Here is a 17,716-nt window from a genome sequence, read left to right as displayed (position 1 = left end):
GGGGTGGACACCCCGTCACACACTTTCACTGAAAATGGAGGTAAAGATCATACTTGCAGTACCTAATTTCCCTGATCTATAATAATAATAAGACATTTTCTAATGCATATGTTAGTAATCATACTTTCTGAAAGATCTGGCAAATTTCCAGCTGTCATGTTGTTTCTATGATTGCTTCTGGTGTGCTGGGTTTTCGAAGCGAATTTGTCATTTCGCCCCAGTAAAAATCACGTTGTGTCTGGTGTGAAAGGGCCTTTATACACGTTTTTTATCTATCACATGTATCATCAACATGGTGGAAACACCACCTCAGATCACTGGAATGACACTAAAGCAAAACAAATAATATAAGTTGGTACTATACACTACAAGTGTGTGCATGGACACAAATTAGTAAGAGTGACCATAGAAAACATGCACACAATGCCATTGTTATGAATTTCTGTCAACAATACTGAATCACTGATGGACACACTGGCTGTTCCACCCTGCTCAAGGTGTAGTTAGAACAAATATTCTTTTTTTAAATGCATGTCCATCTTTGTTACTATTTTTAACAATAATAATAATAATAATAATAATAATAATAATAATAATAATAATAATAATAATACTGTCGTTTATGGAACGAGTCCTAATATATATCAGGATTATATATATATATATAGATATAATATATCTAGGATCTTATATAATATACTATATATATAGATATATATATATATATATATGGACATGTAAAGTTTAATTAGACTTTAAGATAACTATTGAAAGTGTCATATCTGTTCTTTTTTTTTTTATTTTTTTTTTTATATGTGTTGGCCCTGTTTATTTCAACCTTGATTTAAAGAAATCCCCCTGTAAATCTATTGGCTGTGGACTCCTCGCCTTCATCCAACGCTTTAGTGATGAGGCTGCAGTTCTATTTGGAGTTGGCAGCTAAGACAGGGGCTTCACTCTCACAGTAGTTCGACTCTGGAAATATGAACAGAGCTGATCAATTCTCCTGCACATTTTCATAAAATAAAACCGAGAAAACTAAGTATGGAACACAAAATTCAGATTCTCCTAGCCTGCCTCGTCTCTCAGGTAAGGAAAAAAAAAATAATTATTTCTGCTCGCCGTAGTAATTGAGCCCCATGTATATGATTTTATGAATTTAATTTGGATACACACAGGCGTATGCTAAAGTATTGCAGTAGCGCACACTGTACTGATTCGTTTTCTAGCTACATGAGACTTGCATGTGAAATATCTGTTTTAAAAAGGGACAGAGAAATATAGAATTACTCCTGTGTTTAAGTGTACACGAATTTAAGAGTTCACGGACCATTTCCAAACTAGTCGTATATGACATGTATAAATTATGCTGTATATGTTCTATATTTGTAAAGGTATTGAATATTATCAGGGGTGTTTTTTAAATTAATTAATTAATTAATTAATTGATTGATTGATTAATTTTAAGTTCCTGCAAATATTGTAGCCTATGTACCTATAAATAGGTAAACAATAAGGTATAGGGGGCCGTTCATGCAATTCATTATATACTGATGTTTAAAATGACATTATGTTCATTTCTCAAGTTTAGCCTGGACGGCTGGTTATTGTTGTAGTCGAAATGTGTGGGGATTCATATGGTAAACATTTTTTTTTTTTTAAATTCATGCTTTACACAGTTAGAAAAATAAACCGTAAACTCTCATTTTGGTAAGTCTATCTCTAACTACGTTTAAATGTGAAACAGAGCCCTTTGCAAACGTGCACGACGAACACCTGCTGCTGTCAATCACAGCTTAACTATTTGACTTCTAGTTTGGGCTGGTTGAGATAGGCTGCTTCTTGCCTTCTTTGAACTGATGTTCTACAGTTACATTATATTCTAAATGCAACAAGGCAATCGTTTACTGATACTTATGATACTTCTAAAACACACTCAGCTTTAAACCGAGGCTGGGATGATGGATACAACAGGTGTTGCGTTTTAAGGTTATGAATTGCCTTCATTAAAAACAGACGTTGATATATTAAAGTAATACCAAAACACGGGTTCCATATTAAGGATACTTCTCGGTTGATTTCACTTCTCCTACTTTGAAGACATCGCTGTTACGGAAATTGTGTGAGCAAGTGAAAAATGCAAGCGCATTCGCCAAAATTGTTGGTCCAGTGTGCTGGCCGCCTGTAGCTGACATTAAAATATTTCGTAGAGTCTGTGACAAGACACATTCAGTGGGTGTATTGGTCAAAGTGAAAAAAAAAAAAAAAAAAAAAAAAAAAAAAAGCTTTTAGAAAACAGTAACTTAAAAACAAAACAAAACAAAAAAAAACTCATATTAACCATTTTACATTGTAACGGGAGACGTGGATGTGTTAGGTGTTTGAAAAAAAAATACAATACTGTAACGTTAAAATCAATATGCATATTATGGAATACATTCGTTTTTGCGAACAGCTGCAAGGCAATACATACTTTAGCGCTAGACAATTCTGCGCAAACGTTTTTTTTGTTTTTGTTTTTGTTTGTTTTGTTTTTAACGACATGCACAGTAAATTAAGAGAAATAAATCAAGCCAAAGCATTACACTCGCATTAATCTGTCAATCAGAGGTATCTATGCAACCGAGCGGGTATTGTAGAATGTAATTTGTGTCATCGGATATAGTGATACCGTATTATGAACATGATTGAGTATGAGCTGATGATTTTAGAATTACATGTCCTACTGAGAATAAATCAAATCCACAGGAAGCTGGAAATTATGCTTTGAAAGCAGAACACTTACTTCTTTTGATAGCATGGTGAACAGTCCTTTAGCCCTACATATGTTAAATATGCTATATGCATTTTTCCTGTTAAATTGATTTTTGTACATGTTTTTTTTTTTTCCAATCCCTCTCTCTCTTTTTTCCCAATGTCTTTCTCTCTTTGTACCGCAAACTGCAATTCAGCAAGTACTCTCTAAAACACTCCACACTCAACCACTGCTAGCATGCAGAGTGCTCTTTTATAATACCCAACCCTGCAACAATGTAATAACCAGAAGGAGTCCCAGCCAATCAGAAGGCTGACGGTGTTTCTTTCATTACATTCCAGTCAAAGACCATATTCAAACCATGTACATGATTATTGCATTGATTCAGCCAGGTTTTTAATTGAAACTACAGTATGTGTTCAATTCAGTCGTTAAGAACCTAGTTGGAACAAGGTCCTTTTATCAAATGGTTTTGAATGCTGGGTTCTGTTGCTGTTGAGTTATCCCTTTTCTCTAAATCCTCATTTAACTGCTTTGAGCTCGTCTGGAGAATTCTAAATGCCAGGACTGAACAACCTTCCTCACTTCATTCAAATCATGTGACAGTGTGACTTTTGCTAGACACACATACTCTAGATGTATATACAGAGAGCCTAGATGGGGCTAAAAAGTTTACATTGTGACATTTTGAATGGAATGAAGAAACTGTTAGTCCCAGCACTTAGGATTTCCCAGACTAGCTCAGAATGAATTCCCTCAGAATGATTGCTAACACCATTAAATAGTAAAATCAAAAAACAAAAAAGGAATTCAAATAAAATTTGAAGCTTTTTACTGAATGTTTGCCTTTTAAGTGCCTGGCTTGTACCCTGTCGGCACCACCTTAATGCACAATTACCATGTATTTGAACTACATGATAGTCATTCACATTTTCAGGCAGTGTGAAAAAAGTTATTTTAAGCAATGCCATATACAGTGTGTATATTGGAGTTCCTGCGTGTTAACAGTTGGGTATAATATCAGTACTGTACCTACCAGGAATCCTGGGGCTGCTCATTCTCTGCTGTTTTCTAAAGTTTTCAACTCTGAGTAAAAGTTAATTGTGCGCTTCTTATGGAACAGTAGAAAGACATAAAGAATTCAAACAATCAATGCAGATGGGTGTCTGGTGGTCTGATCCTGTCAGAACTGGAAAGGTTATTTTATAAAATGATATCACAATACAACTTTCATTTACGCAATGTATGACCTTGCTCCACACAACTGATCAATTTTAAACTAGAAACCCCTGTTGGAAATGTGCTTAGTCGTATTAACCTAGGAAACCTGCAACAAAGTGTATAGCTGGAAACTTTATAGATAGCCTAGCTCTGTAGCTCTAAACCCATATATTTTCTTTCTTTATTTACTCCCTCCAATAAAAGGTGTAACACCGCCATGTTTTCTGAAGCTGAAAAAAACACAATGGAGAGATTTATCAATACCTTTTCTTTTTTATGATGTTTGCAATCGTTCAGAATGTTCCTTATTGCAATTACTCAGATACTATGTAACCAATGATAGATCAGCCAGAGTGTTGTTCTAGAAGTAAGGGATAGTGCCATCTATTACACAGCTGTGTATTGCCAGATCAGCCAGTGCCTTTTATAAAAGTAAGAGCCAGTTGTATCTTTTCGCTAGATGGCACTGGCTAACAAAGCTACCGCTAAGGTACATTGGTCGTCTGTAAAAGATTAAGCCAAGAAGCTGTTCTTAGCTAGCAGGTTCAGAGGTGATATAGAAGAAACAGTAGATTCCCAGTAAATAAAATGCATGTTTACAAAATATTTATAAAGGGTTATTTTGTGGTTATAAAGGTTGTTATTTAAGCCTTTATAAAGTTTATTGTGAATTCTAGTGTCAACAACACTACAACACATTAAGTCATTTTAGATTCCTTTCAGAATTCTTTGCTTCTGGCTGTTTGTTTTTCAACTGAATCAGTCATTCGGCTCATCGCCAGGCTGCTGTTGCTAGACTGTCGGTTAACTTATTTGAGTACCATTTTATCTAAGAACATAAGAACATAAGAAAGTTTACAAACGAGAGGAGGCCATTCGGCCCATCTTGCTCGTTTGGTTGTTAGTAGCTTATTGATCCCAGAATCTCATCAAGCAGCTTCTTGGAGGATCCCAGAGTGTCAGCTTCAACAACATTACTGGGGAGTTGATTCCAGACCCTCACAATTCTCTATGTAAAAAAGTGCCTCCTATTTTCTGTTCTGAATGCCCCTTTGTCTTATCTCCATTTGTGACCCCTGGTCCTTGTTTATTTTTTCTGGCTGAAAAAGTCCCTTGGGTCGACACTGTCAATACCTTTTAGAATTTTGAATGCTTGAATTAGATCGTCACGTAGTCTTCTTTGTTCAAGACTGAACAGATTCAATTCTTTTAGCCTGTCTGCATATGACATGCCTTTTAAGCCCGGAATAATTCTGGTCGCTCTTCTTTGCACTCTTTCTAGAGCAGCAATATCTTTTTTATAGCGAGGTGACCAGAACGGTACACAATATTCAAGATGAGGTCTTACTAGTGCATTGTACAGTTTTAACATTACTTCCCTTGATTTAAATTCAACACTTTTCACAATGTATCTGAGCATCTTGTTGGCCTTTTTTATAGCTTCCCCACATTGTCTAGATGAAGACATTTCTGAGTCAACAAAAACTCCTAAGTCTTTTCCATAGATTCCTTCTCCAATTTCAGTATCTCCCATATGATATTTATAATGTACATTCTTATTTCCTGCGTGCAGTACCTTACACTTTTCTCTATTAAATGTCATTTGCCATGTGTCTGCCCAGTTCTGAATCTTGTCTAGATCATTTTGAATGACCTTTGCTGCTGCAACAGTGTTTGCCACTCCTCCTACTTTTGTGTCGTATGCAAATTTAACAAGTTTGCTTACTATACCAGAATCTAAATCATTAATGTAGATTAGGAATAGCAGTTGACCTAATACTGATCCCTGTGGTACACCACTGGTTACCACACTCCATTATGAGGTTTTTCCTCTAATAAGTACTTTCTGTTTTCTACATGTTAACCACTCCCTCTAGGTTTTTGGAATGAAAGTAAATGGCAAAAAGGTTACATCTAATGAAGAATACAACCATAAATACTGTGGTTAAACATCTGTGACTGAATGATGAATAAATATCATGCTTAGACTACAAGGCTGTGGAACAGACTTTCATTAATCTGTTTTCTTGTTTGCTTACCATATGGTCAAAACTGGGAATCCATTTAAAAATAGAATTTACAGTGTTGAAAACCTTTAAAAGTCATGTTTTTAAGTCCTTGTAGACATAGTGATACAGATTTGAGTGAAGAAGAGATGTTTTGAGGTGTTGTTCTACAAAAGGATCTGGTCATTTAGGATAAACCATTTCACGATCAGTAGCTTGATTAAAGCTGCTTGCAGGAAGGGATGGTGTTGGTAGGGCTTGGCTGGCTTTTTGTCATGCCGTTCACAATGACTGCTGGTGTCTTCATCATTGACATCTAAAGCAGAAGCATCTGGAATGGACAGTGTTGGGGTCCAATGGAGAACTCCATTTAAAAAAGGACTAATCCATAAGTTTTCCTTAAGAGCCAGGGGAAATATTATCATTACTTACTATTTAAATGGTCTTAATAATAACCTTTGTCTGTTAATATAAAAAAAAAAAATGCCATGTGGGGACACTACAGATTAAATACAAAAAACAATTATAATGTATAAAACAGAAAGAAACGGTTTAAAATCAAGAACATTTCAGGTTTCAGTAGACAATTGGGATACCTGCAGAGACGACAGAGGTTAATTGTTACAAAATCTCCCAGAGAAAATGCATATTATTGGCTAAAAGGGTAAGATATGTTTTTGTTTTCACAAACATCTCATTTCTGTGCTAAAAGATCGTAAACAATGGTGTGTGTTTATTTTATTTTCAACAGAAAGGAAAGCTAATTACGGTCAGTGCTGGAGCATGGTAATCCAAGAGTGATAGAATACAACAGACTTTCTTCTGTATGGATTAATTGAGTCATGTACTGTTGCAACTGGCTTCCCTTTCGTGAATGCCTACATTATAGTGTTTCATTGTGATCTTCAAGTTGATAAAACGGGGTTTTTCACTGATGACTCAAGATTGCAATCTCCACAAGCACCTATACCTTTAACCAAGAACTTCTTAAGTGTGTGAAATTGTAAGGCATTGCCATTCCGAAGATATCGGGAGCAAGGGAAAGAGGTGTCTCCCTTTAGCTGTGTCTTACTTCTTGGCAGTGGATATCAATAGTGCTCGATGACTCTGAATATAGACTTTGGGTTGTGGGTGGGATACTTTAGGGCCTAAAGCTCTAATGGTTTATGCAGATTAGAGGCTCCTTGCATCTTCATTGTGAATTGCTTTGTGCCTCATCAGTCATATCTTAAACAAGATTTGGTGAATTGAAGGCAATGATTGAAGGGTTTAATTTGAAGGTACTGTATCTGGAACAGAAAGAAACTTCACAATGGAGACTTGCATTGCTGGGGATATCAACTATAGTTACTTAGGTATCCATTTGCAGTTAATTAGGCTTCATCACAGTTCAAACTTATCTTTACTCCGCTCCTAGATCATTTTGGATTTTGTTTCTCAAATTAGGAACCGAAAGGCAGACCAATGTTGTAGTTTACTTTTTGTATTGCTTGGAGGACTGGCAGTATTAGGTGACATCACTATGGGATTGAATAACATTATTGCGAAAGATGTGCATCAAAGACAAAACCATGTAAAACTGTGTATTCAAACAGGACACAGATACTTTCATTCGCTTTAAAATTGCAGTTCACATTTGAGAATCAATTTTATTTAAAAAAATCCATTTTAGCAAATATAATTATTGCGTTCATGCAAAATGTTCAAATGTTCTATATATATATATATATATATATATATATATATATATATATATATATATATATATATATATATATATATATATATATATATATATTCATTGGAATGTTACATGTAGTTGGTTGGGAGGGTAGTTGGCAATAAACTGGCTATAGCTGTGCTAGATTTCTGACTTTCTCATCTTCATAGTAACTCTATACTATGCTCTCTCTTAAGCTTAAGCCTAAGCCTGTTCCAAAGGTGCTTCCACATAAAAAATCTGAGTTAGGACCCCACTCTGTGCTATTTCCAGCAGTGCAGAGAATCTATTTCCATGGTGTTTTTACCAATTTAGAAGCAGGCACTCCTGTAGAATGCATTATTATTTCCAGTATGTTTTGGCATGCTGGGGTTCAGTTTTGACAGCTTGCACTATTTCCATTTCTGGATGCCATTTTTCATTATAGGGGACCTTTGTAATCATCTGATAGTAACTTGCATTAGATGGTGTCAAAGCCTTGAATATGGATTCAGTGAAAGGGTTTGATTTGAAGTTGACAGGCGCAGTTCCGGTAACGGCCTTGTAGATGGCGGTGTCATGCCAGCAGCTTAAATTGATACTTGCAGGCAAAGAGAATTTGCATTGTGGTGTGTGTGTGTTTGTGTAATAGTGTGCGAAACTGAGCTTTGGTGCAGCTTTACTAATGGGACAATGTCATGTTATAAATTTCATCTGAATGCATTTTGTGATATAAATGGGATAACATTGCTGATGTGGAAAGCGTTTCCAATCCCAATATATACTTTCGATTTCTTTCTTGAAGCCCTTTGCAATACGATGAACATGACATTGACAAGTTAAAATGTTTAAGTGACAAATGATATTGGTCTTGCACTCGGACATAAACTGTTAGGAAAAAGCCAGACAGGCTGATCCTGTCAAATCTCAGACATTCAGTATCGTAGGAAGGATCTGCATGCACTCTCAGGGCTTGAAACTGGCACCAGCCCGGCACCCAGGCCTGGGTTTCGGAACTCTTTTTTGGTACAGTACATCACTGAAATGACCAGGAGCTAGGAGTTTGAACCGATCATATCTCTCTTCACAGCATGAAACATTCATGCTTATAGGTGTGTGGTTAGGTGTACGAAGGAGTTGCTGTTGCAGCTGGAAGGGAGGACCAGTTTATTTAACATCAAGCCCTTGGCCATTGAAATAATATACTGTAGTTTGTTATAGTCTTCTGAGCTAAATGTTCATAATACAAAATGTGCTTTAGCGAGGGGTTTATATATTGTGACACTATGTGTCAAAGAAAAAAAGAGATATGTTTGTGACTTTGCTGTATCATCAGAGTTACTATGTACAGCATAGTGACTTCCCCTGCTCTTCTGATTCAAATTCCAGTAGTGAAACAGGAAAAGAAGTTGCTGCCCTTGTTTTAATGGGAATACACAGTTACAGGAGAATATCTGTTTCTGATATTCAGCAACTTAGCAAGAAAAATATTTTCCCAATACTCCGTGCCCCTGTGACCAACAAGAAAGCCAGAGGCAGGTAAAGAATAAGTCTGGTCAAGTAAACTCCCTCTCACCCCCTCTGACAGGCTTCAAGGTCAGTGGAGTTAAACACAGGCCCCCGTACCGTCAAAAACTATTGATTTAGTTTGCCTTCCTGAAGCGTATTCTGCAATAGCAAAAAAGAGCGGAATGTGCAAGTTCAGTACCAGCTGCTCTTATTTCCAAAGAATATATACACTTCTCATGTAGGTGTATTTTTTTAAGTTTGTTTTGGATGGGGTCTTTTTCACTGTTCATTTCATTCAGTTCGTGTGGAGTGCGTGGGGCTGGGTGGGGTGTCACCATGATATATTCCTGTAGCTGCTACGCAAACTCTCTACTCCAAAGATAGAATTGCCTGCTGTCTCAAACTGATGGTTTGTCTGTGCAAGCCTTCTTTGTTTCTGTACACACAACACGTAATTACTTCGAGAGTCGATGGAGAGGCTGTCAGACTGTCACTGTCTCATTCACGCAGAAATTACCACAGATATAAAAGAGAAATGGACATCAACGAGAATGTAATTAGTTGATTAGTTGAAAAATATAATGTTCTTTATGATGCCAGTGTCTGTGGTCATAAAGACAATAAAATAAAGACGCCATATGGTAAGAAATAGCAGAGAATTGGAAATTGATAGTATGTCTATCTCTTTTTTTTACCTTAATTTTATTCAGTGATGGGGAGCACCACACACTGGTTTCCTATTTCTGTAAAATGACGCTTCTCTGGATTAATAATGTTGACCAATACTAATAATCAGATTCACATATTAACTGAAGATTTTATTAAAACTGCAAATCTATTAAAAAAAGTATATTAAATGAATTCTCAGTATTTACAAAGAAATGTGTAGATGTATTATTTTTTAATGATTTACTTGTTAAACCAGACCACTGTTAAATGTAATTTGTTTTTTAGTGTGTGGTATACCTAGACTATTTCTTTGTTTTATTTATTTTAGTTTGTCTCCACAAAAGGAGAAAAAAAGCAGACAGAATTTTTTTTTCATGGCTAGGTACAGTTTTTTTTTTTTAATGTACTCATGCTGTATTCATGTTGTTTGCGTTGTGTATATTCAGGAATTCAGATCCAGTTACCGTATCGCATAGCTGTCAGGTACACTGAAAAAAAATCCCCCCCCCCCCCCCCCCCCCCCCCCCAAAAAAAATTTAAAACCAGACCAATGCAAAAAAAAAACATCAATCCCACGATTTTTCAGCAGAGGTCTCACTGGTATGTACACCTGGGGGTTAACATGGGTGTATGGTTGCTTATAAGAAGTCAAGAGTGGTCTTTTTCATGTTCTCTAAGGACTGAAGTGGGCACTTCAACACTCTTATCACCTATTATCTGTATCTGTCATAGTGAGAGTTGAATAGTGTGTTTATTCATGGAAAATTTGCACAGGCACTTGCGAGCCTACCACTAGAGGGCACACTCTCACACTTCGAAAAAAAAAAAAACGTTTTTTTTTTTTTTTTTTTTTTTACTACAATAGTTTGGTTCAGCATCCCTCTCGAGTGTGTCATTGAGCTTGTAGGGTGGCTGGAATTGGAATCCATGAATGAAATGTAGAGAAAGCTTAAAACTGTTAGCGTAAGCTAACCACACATATGGTATCTGTTTATTTAAATTCTGTACCATGCTTTTTGGCTAGATACTTTGTAGAGCAACCCTAAAAGTGCGGAGTGCTGTAACTGATTCTACACAAATTACCTAGAGAGACTGACTGTTTAGAGATCGATTAAATAAATCAGTTAAATAAATCACATATATGGTTATATGTGGTGTGTGGTGTGTGTGTGTGTGTGTGTGTGTGTGTATATATATATATATATATATATATATATATATATATATATATATATATATATATATATATATATATATATATTGCCGTAGGGTTGACAAAGAGGAACGGGGGTACATTTATTTTGCCTTGTTTTAATTTCTGTTGTTGCTTTTAGTACTGTGTTACTTTTTGTGAATCCCTTGGGGATGCCTTGGCAGAAACTGCACTATATAATTACAATAGAAACAATAAACGATAATGGCTTAAATATCTGTGTCTCTGTTCACAATTGCTGCTAGGTGGAAAGATGGACAGTTAGACAACAGGCAAGGTTTAACTTTTGGCAAAGGGGTCGCCTGTTCTGTAAAATTCCTACATTAAAAATAAAAAAATTGTGTGACTTCTGCTTTTTTCGTCTAGTGAAAGTACATTTTAGGAATATGTTTAGTAGTATTCTAGTAAGACTACTTGCTCCAGGTTAATACTGCAAGTGTGTGTGTGTGTGTGTGTGTGTGTGTTTGATTGTGCATTTTCTACAGCCTCTACTGTACCTTCCCTTGGCTCCTTCTGTGAGAAAAATCAGTTTTTTTGTTTCTGTAGTTTTTGTTCATCCCCTTCACATGACACATGCAACAGGTAGCTTGAAAAACAAAAAGATGTGAAAATTTGCATATTTAAAAAATGTTTCAGTACCATTTAATCAGAAGAAATCTTGTCTTAAACACTTTTTGACAAAAAACATTTATTTTTATTTGTACTGCAATCTACACATTGCACATTACGCATAAGCTAGCTGTATTTATCGTCATATGTAGATACATTTTAGTAATTTACAAGTAATTGTGATATCGCCACAGGTTTTGTTATCCATCTGTGCCTTACACATTAATGTAACCGACTCGTTTGCTTTCCTTCAGTTTGTCGGCATCTGCAGCACTTCACTTGTTTATTTCAGTTTACAGGGTCATTTTACACCACTTGACAAATAGAAGCCATTCTTGCATACAAGCATATTATGAACAGTTGTGGAGCTTTCTTCATCTTTTAATAAAAATGACTTATTTCCATGGGCTCTTGAAGTCTCATACCCACAGAAAACACGTTGCAGTGAGGACCCCTGACCGCCACAATTTTACAGTGATCCAATTGGGAGCTTAGTACGGTCAGAAGGTCATTAGCTGGTATCAACTTCCAACATTTTGTATATTTTTTAAATTACAAAATCATGTTTAAAATGCTGTTCTCGCACACAATACATAATCAGCAATAACTATTGACCTTTCACCATGCAACTCTCCCAGTGGATATGGTATTTCTTACAGATAATTTCCTACATCTATTTGGGGCTGCAGAGAGGACAGACTAATGGTTATACTCTGGTGTACCAGCTGTGGAGAAAAGTTGTTGATGTGATGACTGGAACCAAACATTTTGAGCTGTACTTCAGACCCAAAACAAGCTTGTAGATAACAACCAAACAGCTGCTGTTCAAAAAAAAAGTTGGGCAGCCAAGAGGCAAGGTTTGGCTTCTTGTAAAAGATTTGCCTGATTTTTTTTTTTTAATTCCCACGTGTGATAGCTGTTTTTGCCATATAGTGAAAGTACATTTGCGAATATGTTTAGCAGTGTACTAGAAAGACTATTTGCGCCAGTTTAATACTGCAAGTGTGTGTGTGGTTGTACGTTTTCTATAGTCTCTCATATCTTTACTTGGCTCCTTCTGTTAGAAAAGTCAATTTCTTTATTGCTGCAGTTTTGTTCATTGGGAAAAAATATATATTATATATTATATCTATATATATACACATATATATACTATATAAGGGCCTATAATAATGCATATATATATATATATATATATATATATTACACACACACAGTGCCTTGCAAAAGTATTCAGACCCCTGACCAATTCTCTCATATTACCGAATTAAAAATGGTACATTTAAATTTCGTTCTGTTTGATATTTTATTTTAAAACACTTAAACTCAAAATCAATTTTTGTAAGGTAACATTGGTTTTATGTTGGGAAATATTTTTAAGAAAAATCAAAAACTGAAATATCTTGCTTGCATAAGTATTCAACTCCCACACATTAATATTTGGTAGAGCCATCTTTCACTGTAATAACAGTTTTAAGTCTTTAGGGGTAAGTATGTACCAGCTTTGCACACTGTGTCAGAGTGATTTTGGCCCATTCTTCTTGGCAGATTTGCTCCAGGTTGTTCAGATTGGTTGGACGACACTTGTGGACAGCAATTTTCAAATAGTGCCACAGATTCTCAATAGGATTGAGATTAAGACTTTAACTGGGCCACTGTAGGACATTCACCTTTTTGTTCTTGAGCCACTCCAGTGTTGCTTTGGCCTTGTGCTTGGGATCATTGTCCTGCTAAAGGTGAATTTCCTCCCAAGCTTCAGTTTTTTAGCAGATTGAAGCAGATTCTCTTGCAGTATTTTCCTGTATTTTGCTCCATCCATTCTTCCTTCAATTGTAACAAGAGGCCTGTCCCTGCTGATGAGAAGCACCCCCACAGCATGATGCTGCCACCACCATACTTCACTGCAGGGATGGTGTGTCTTGAGACATGGGCAGTGAGGTTTGCGTCACACATAGCGCTTTGAGTTTTGGCCAAAAAGCTCTATCTTGGCTTCATCTGACCACAAAACCTTTTCCCACACTACAGCTTGGTCACTCTCATGCTTTCTGGCAAACTCCAGACTTTTTGAGTAACGGCTTCTTTCTTGCCACCCTCCCATACAGGCCAGTGTTATGCAGAGCTCTTGATATGGTTGACTGATGCACCATTACTCCACTCCCAGCCAATGAACTCTGCAGACCCTTCAAAGTGATTGTTGTCCTCTCTGTGGCTTCTCTCACAAGTCTCCTTCTTGTTTGAGTGCTGAGTTTTGAGGGATGGCCTTTTCTTGGCAGTGCCTGGGTGGTGTGACGCAGCTTCCACTTCTTGATTATTGATCCAACTGTGCTCACTGGGATATCCAAACACTTGGATATTATTTTGTACCCTTTCCCTAATCTATGCATTTGTATTACTTTATCTCTAACTTCTGTAGAATGCTCTTTTTTCTTAATTTTCCATCAGATTCACAGCCTTACCAACGATCCTTCAACAGTGAGGTTTTTATCCAGAAAATGTGACAGCAACTTTAATGGTTCACAGGTGGAGGCCAATGGTAAGATAATTGTGTCCTCGTTAGGGCAATTTCTTTCATCTGTGCAAACTGGGAGCTTCCACAGCACAGGGGTTGAATACTTATGCCAACAAGATATTTCAGTTTTTTATTTTTCTTAAAAATATTTCCCAACATAAAACCAATGTCACCTTACAATAATTGATTTTGAGTTTAAGTGTTTAAAAAAAAAAAAATCAAACAGAACGAAATTTCAATGTACCATTTGTAATTCGGTAGTATGAGAGAATTGATCAGGGGTCTGAATACTTTTGCAAGGCAGTGTATATATATATTGTAAAGCAGCAGGGAGAGGGGCAGATTCATCCCTGCCTAAAACAGGTGGAAACAAATGTTTTGTTTAATTTCTTGGTGCTGTTTAATTGTTTATTGTTAATTGTTTTATTATTAATTATCCCCTTCACCTGGTGATTATTGTAAATTACAGCCAGGTGCAGGGTATTTAAAAAACACAGCCAGCCTGTTCAGGGCTGCTGCAGAGTGAAGAGCTCGGTTGTAAGTGTGTGCAATCGTGAAAAAAAAGGTAGTGTGAAACCTTTGTGTTAAACTGTGTTTTGTTTTAGGACGGGAAAACAGATTAGCTGTCCCGTGTTAGGTAGGGCTGGTATTGTGTTTATTTAGTATTACGAATAAGAGATAGGTGTTTGGTTTGTGTTTGTTTATTTTTGTTTATTAAAAAAATAGCGCATCAGTGTGTTAAAAACTTCCATTTCTGTGTCCTGGGTCCTCCTTAAAAGGGGCAATGAACCGTGTGAGTTGCAGAATTCATCACACATGGTGGCAGCGTGTGTGGGTGCCCCTAAAGACCCAGAAAATGGATTTTAAGGAGTAGATCGATATAATCAACAGGAATACCGCTGCTCAATGGGAGCAAAATAAAAGATGGAGACTGAAGCTAGGGCTGCCGGTGTGGGAGCCAGCAGAGCTGGAGCTAAAGCCGGCAGGAGAGCCCAGGGGGAAGGAGCCGCCGCTCCCAGAGCCCAGGGGGGAGGAGCTGCCGCTCCCAGAGCCCAGGGGGAAGGAGCTGCCACAGCCAGAGCCCAGGGTGGAGGACATGGCTCCACCCCTGCAAGCCAGTCCGGCATTGCCGAGGGAGGTCCCTTGTCCCAGCAGTGTCGACACCGAGTCAGAATGCCCAGATCTCCCTGCGCTTGACCTGGCTCCCAGGTCGCAGCACAGCCAGGTACAGTTGCTTGCCTGGTCCCTTGCTCTACTCCCCCTGGAATCCCAGTCATCATTGCGCAAGAGGCAGACATCACTGGCGTTCCCCCTGCTGATTGCTCCGCTCCCCTTGCCTCATGCCACAATCCACCTGAGATCCCAGAAGTCGCTGCGCAGGTCCACAGGTGTACACCTCTGTCTGCCAGTCCTGGCTCCCGGTCACTGGCCTAAGCTGTGGTCGCCCTGGATAAGCCGACCAACCCACCCTCAAGCCCGCCCATGGAAGAGGGTGAAAATTGACATTTATGGACTTGAGGGTGGGTGGTCTTTCAAGGGGGGAGGGAGGTGGCCGTTAAATGGTCGGTGTCTGGTAAAGACAAGGGGGAGGGTGTGTAAAGTAGCAGGGAGTGTGGCAGATTTGTCCCTGCCTAACACAGGTGGAAACTGACGTTTTTGTTTAATTTCTTGGGGCTGTTTAATTGTTTATTGTTAATTGTTTTATTACTAATTATCCCCTGCACTTGGTGATTATTGTAAATTAGAGCCAGGTGCAGGGTATTTAACAAACACAGCCAGCCTGTTCAGGGCTGCTGCAGAGTGAAAAGCCCGGTTGTGTGTGCAATCGTGAAAAAAAAAAGGTAGTGTGAAACCAAAAAAACTGTTTTGTTTTAGGACGGGAAAACAGCTTAGCTGTCCCATGTTAGGTAGGGCTGGTATTATGTTCAGTTAGTGCTCTGAATAAGAGCTAGGTGTTTGGTTTGTGTTTGTTTATTTTTGTTTTTTGTGTTTATTAAAAAAAATAACGCGTCAGTGCGATAAAAACTTCCATTTCCTTCCTGGGTCCTGCTTAAAAGGGGCAACAAACCGTGTGAGTTGCAGAACTATATATATATATATATATATATATATATATATATATATATATATATATATATATATATATATATATATATATATACACACACACACACACACAGTGGTTTGCAGAAGTGTTCACCCTCTACCAATAATGTGTGCTGAGTTTATCAAACAACTTTTTTTTTTTATTCAAAGCTGTAGTGGTTAAACTGAACACTGTTGTTGAGGAGGAGGTTAAATGTCAGCAAAACTTGCAAAGAAAATATACAAAATGAAATTTACTGGTTGCATAAGTATTCAGCCCCTTAAGTCAGTACTTGGTAGAAGCATCTTTTGCAACAATTACTGCTATGAGTCTTTTTGGATAGGTCACTACTAGCTTTGCACAGTAGGATGGTAAAATTAATGCCATAGGCATAATTCGTAATATAAAGTAGTTCATGATTGTAGCAGGGGGGATCTGTGCTGACTCTGCTGGCGTGTTCAGAGTGCTGCAGGAAGAGGGCAGCAGTTGTCCAATAACCACCTATGAGTCATGGCAGTGACACAGGGGAGGTGGGAAATGGTGTGTGTTGACTTTTATTCTCTCTGAATGGCTGGGAGGTGGGTCTTGGGGAGATTGTTAGCCCTATAAGATAACGCTCTATTGTTTCCTCAGGTCTGCTCTTTTAGATGCACTGAATGTGCAGAAGTGCTGGTCGAAGACCGAGAACCAGCTGGGAGAAAGAAAACAACCCAAAAGCAAGACAGTGACAGCGGGGAACCCTTGGGCAGACCCTCGAAATATTGTTTAGAACAGGGAGCGAGCCATTAGTGTAGGTCGATGATCCGGTTCGTACGGGTAGTGGCGACCGGGTTAATGCTGCCAAGTGCAGCACCTTTTATTTGTAGTTTTATTACTGTTTTATTTTCCTTTTTCCTTTAGCCTTCTGTTTTCAAACAGTTTAAAAACAATAAAAACTTTTCTTCAGACAAACGTCATTGGTACAGCATAGCCAGTTTGTAGGTGATCCAGGGGGATTGTTTCATCTTTGGGTTGGGCTTTGTAGTGGGGAAGAAAGGTGACCTGATGATAATTACAGTGGCCTATGGCTAATAAAGTATGTATCGTCTATGCGCCCTCATCCAAGCCGATCTTTTTAGGTGAAATGAGTGTAGAAAAAGGTGTCCAAGTGAGAACATAAGAAAGTTTACAGACGAGAGGAGGCCATTCGGCCCATCTTGCTTGTTTGGTGGTTAGTAGCTTATTGATCCCAGAATCTCATGAAGCAGCTTCTTGAAGGATCCCAGGGTGTCAGCTTCCACAACAGTACTGGGGAGTTGATTCCAGAACCTCACGATTCTCTGTGTAAAAAAGTGCCTCCTATTTTCTGTTCTGAATGCCCCTTTGTCTAATCTCCATTTGTGACCCCTGGTCCTTGTTTCTTTTTTCAGGTCGAAAAAGTCCCTTGGGTCGACATTGTCA

General features: G+C 37.8%; 1 protein-coding gene across 2 annotated transcripts in view; it reads left to right on the top strand.

The window, feature by feature from the left end:
• The first annotated feature begins 944 nt into the window (after window positions 1–944).
• The window catches only part of LOC121295995 (cadherin-13-like), a 620,407-nt gene continuing 603,635 nt past the window's right edge, over window positions 945–17,716 (top strand). For both annotated transcript variants that reach the window (XM_041221112.1, XM_041221111.1), the window contains exon 1: window positions 945–1,089. In XM_041221112.1, the coding sequence (XP_041077046.1) occupies window positions 1,045–1,089 (45 nt within the window). In that variant the 5' untranslated portion in view covers window positions 945–1,044. The remainder of the gene's footprint in view (window positions 1,090–17,716) is intronic.

The sequence above is a fragment of the Polyodon spathula genome, chromosome 21, assembly GCF_017654505.1.
Source record: "Polyodon spathula isolate WHYD16114869_AA chromosome 21, ASM1765450v1, whole genome shotgun sequence".
Lineage (NCBI taxonomy): Eukaryota > Metazoa > Chordata > Actinopteri > Acipenseriformes > Polyodontidae > Polyodon > Polyodon spathula.
Note: the sequence above shows the minus strand (reverse complement) of the source record. Positions and strands in the feature narration are given on the sequence as shown.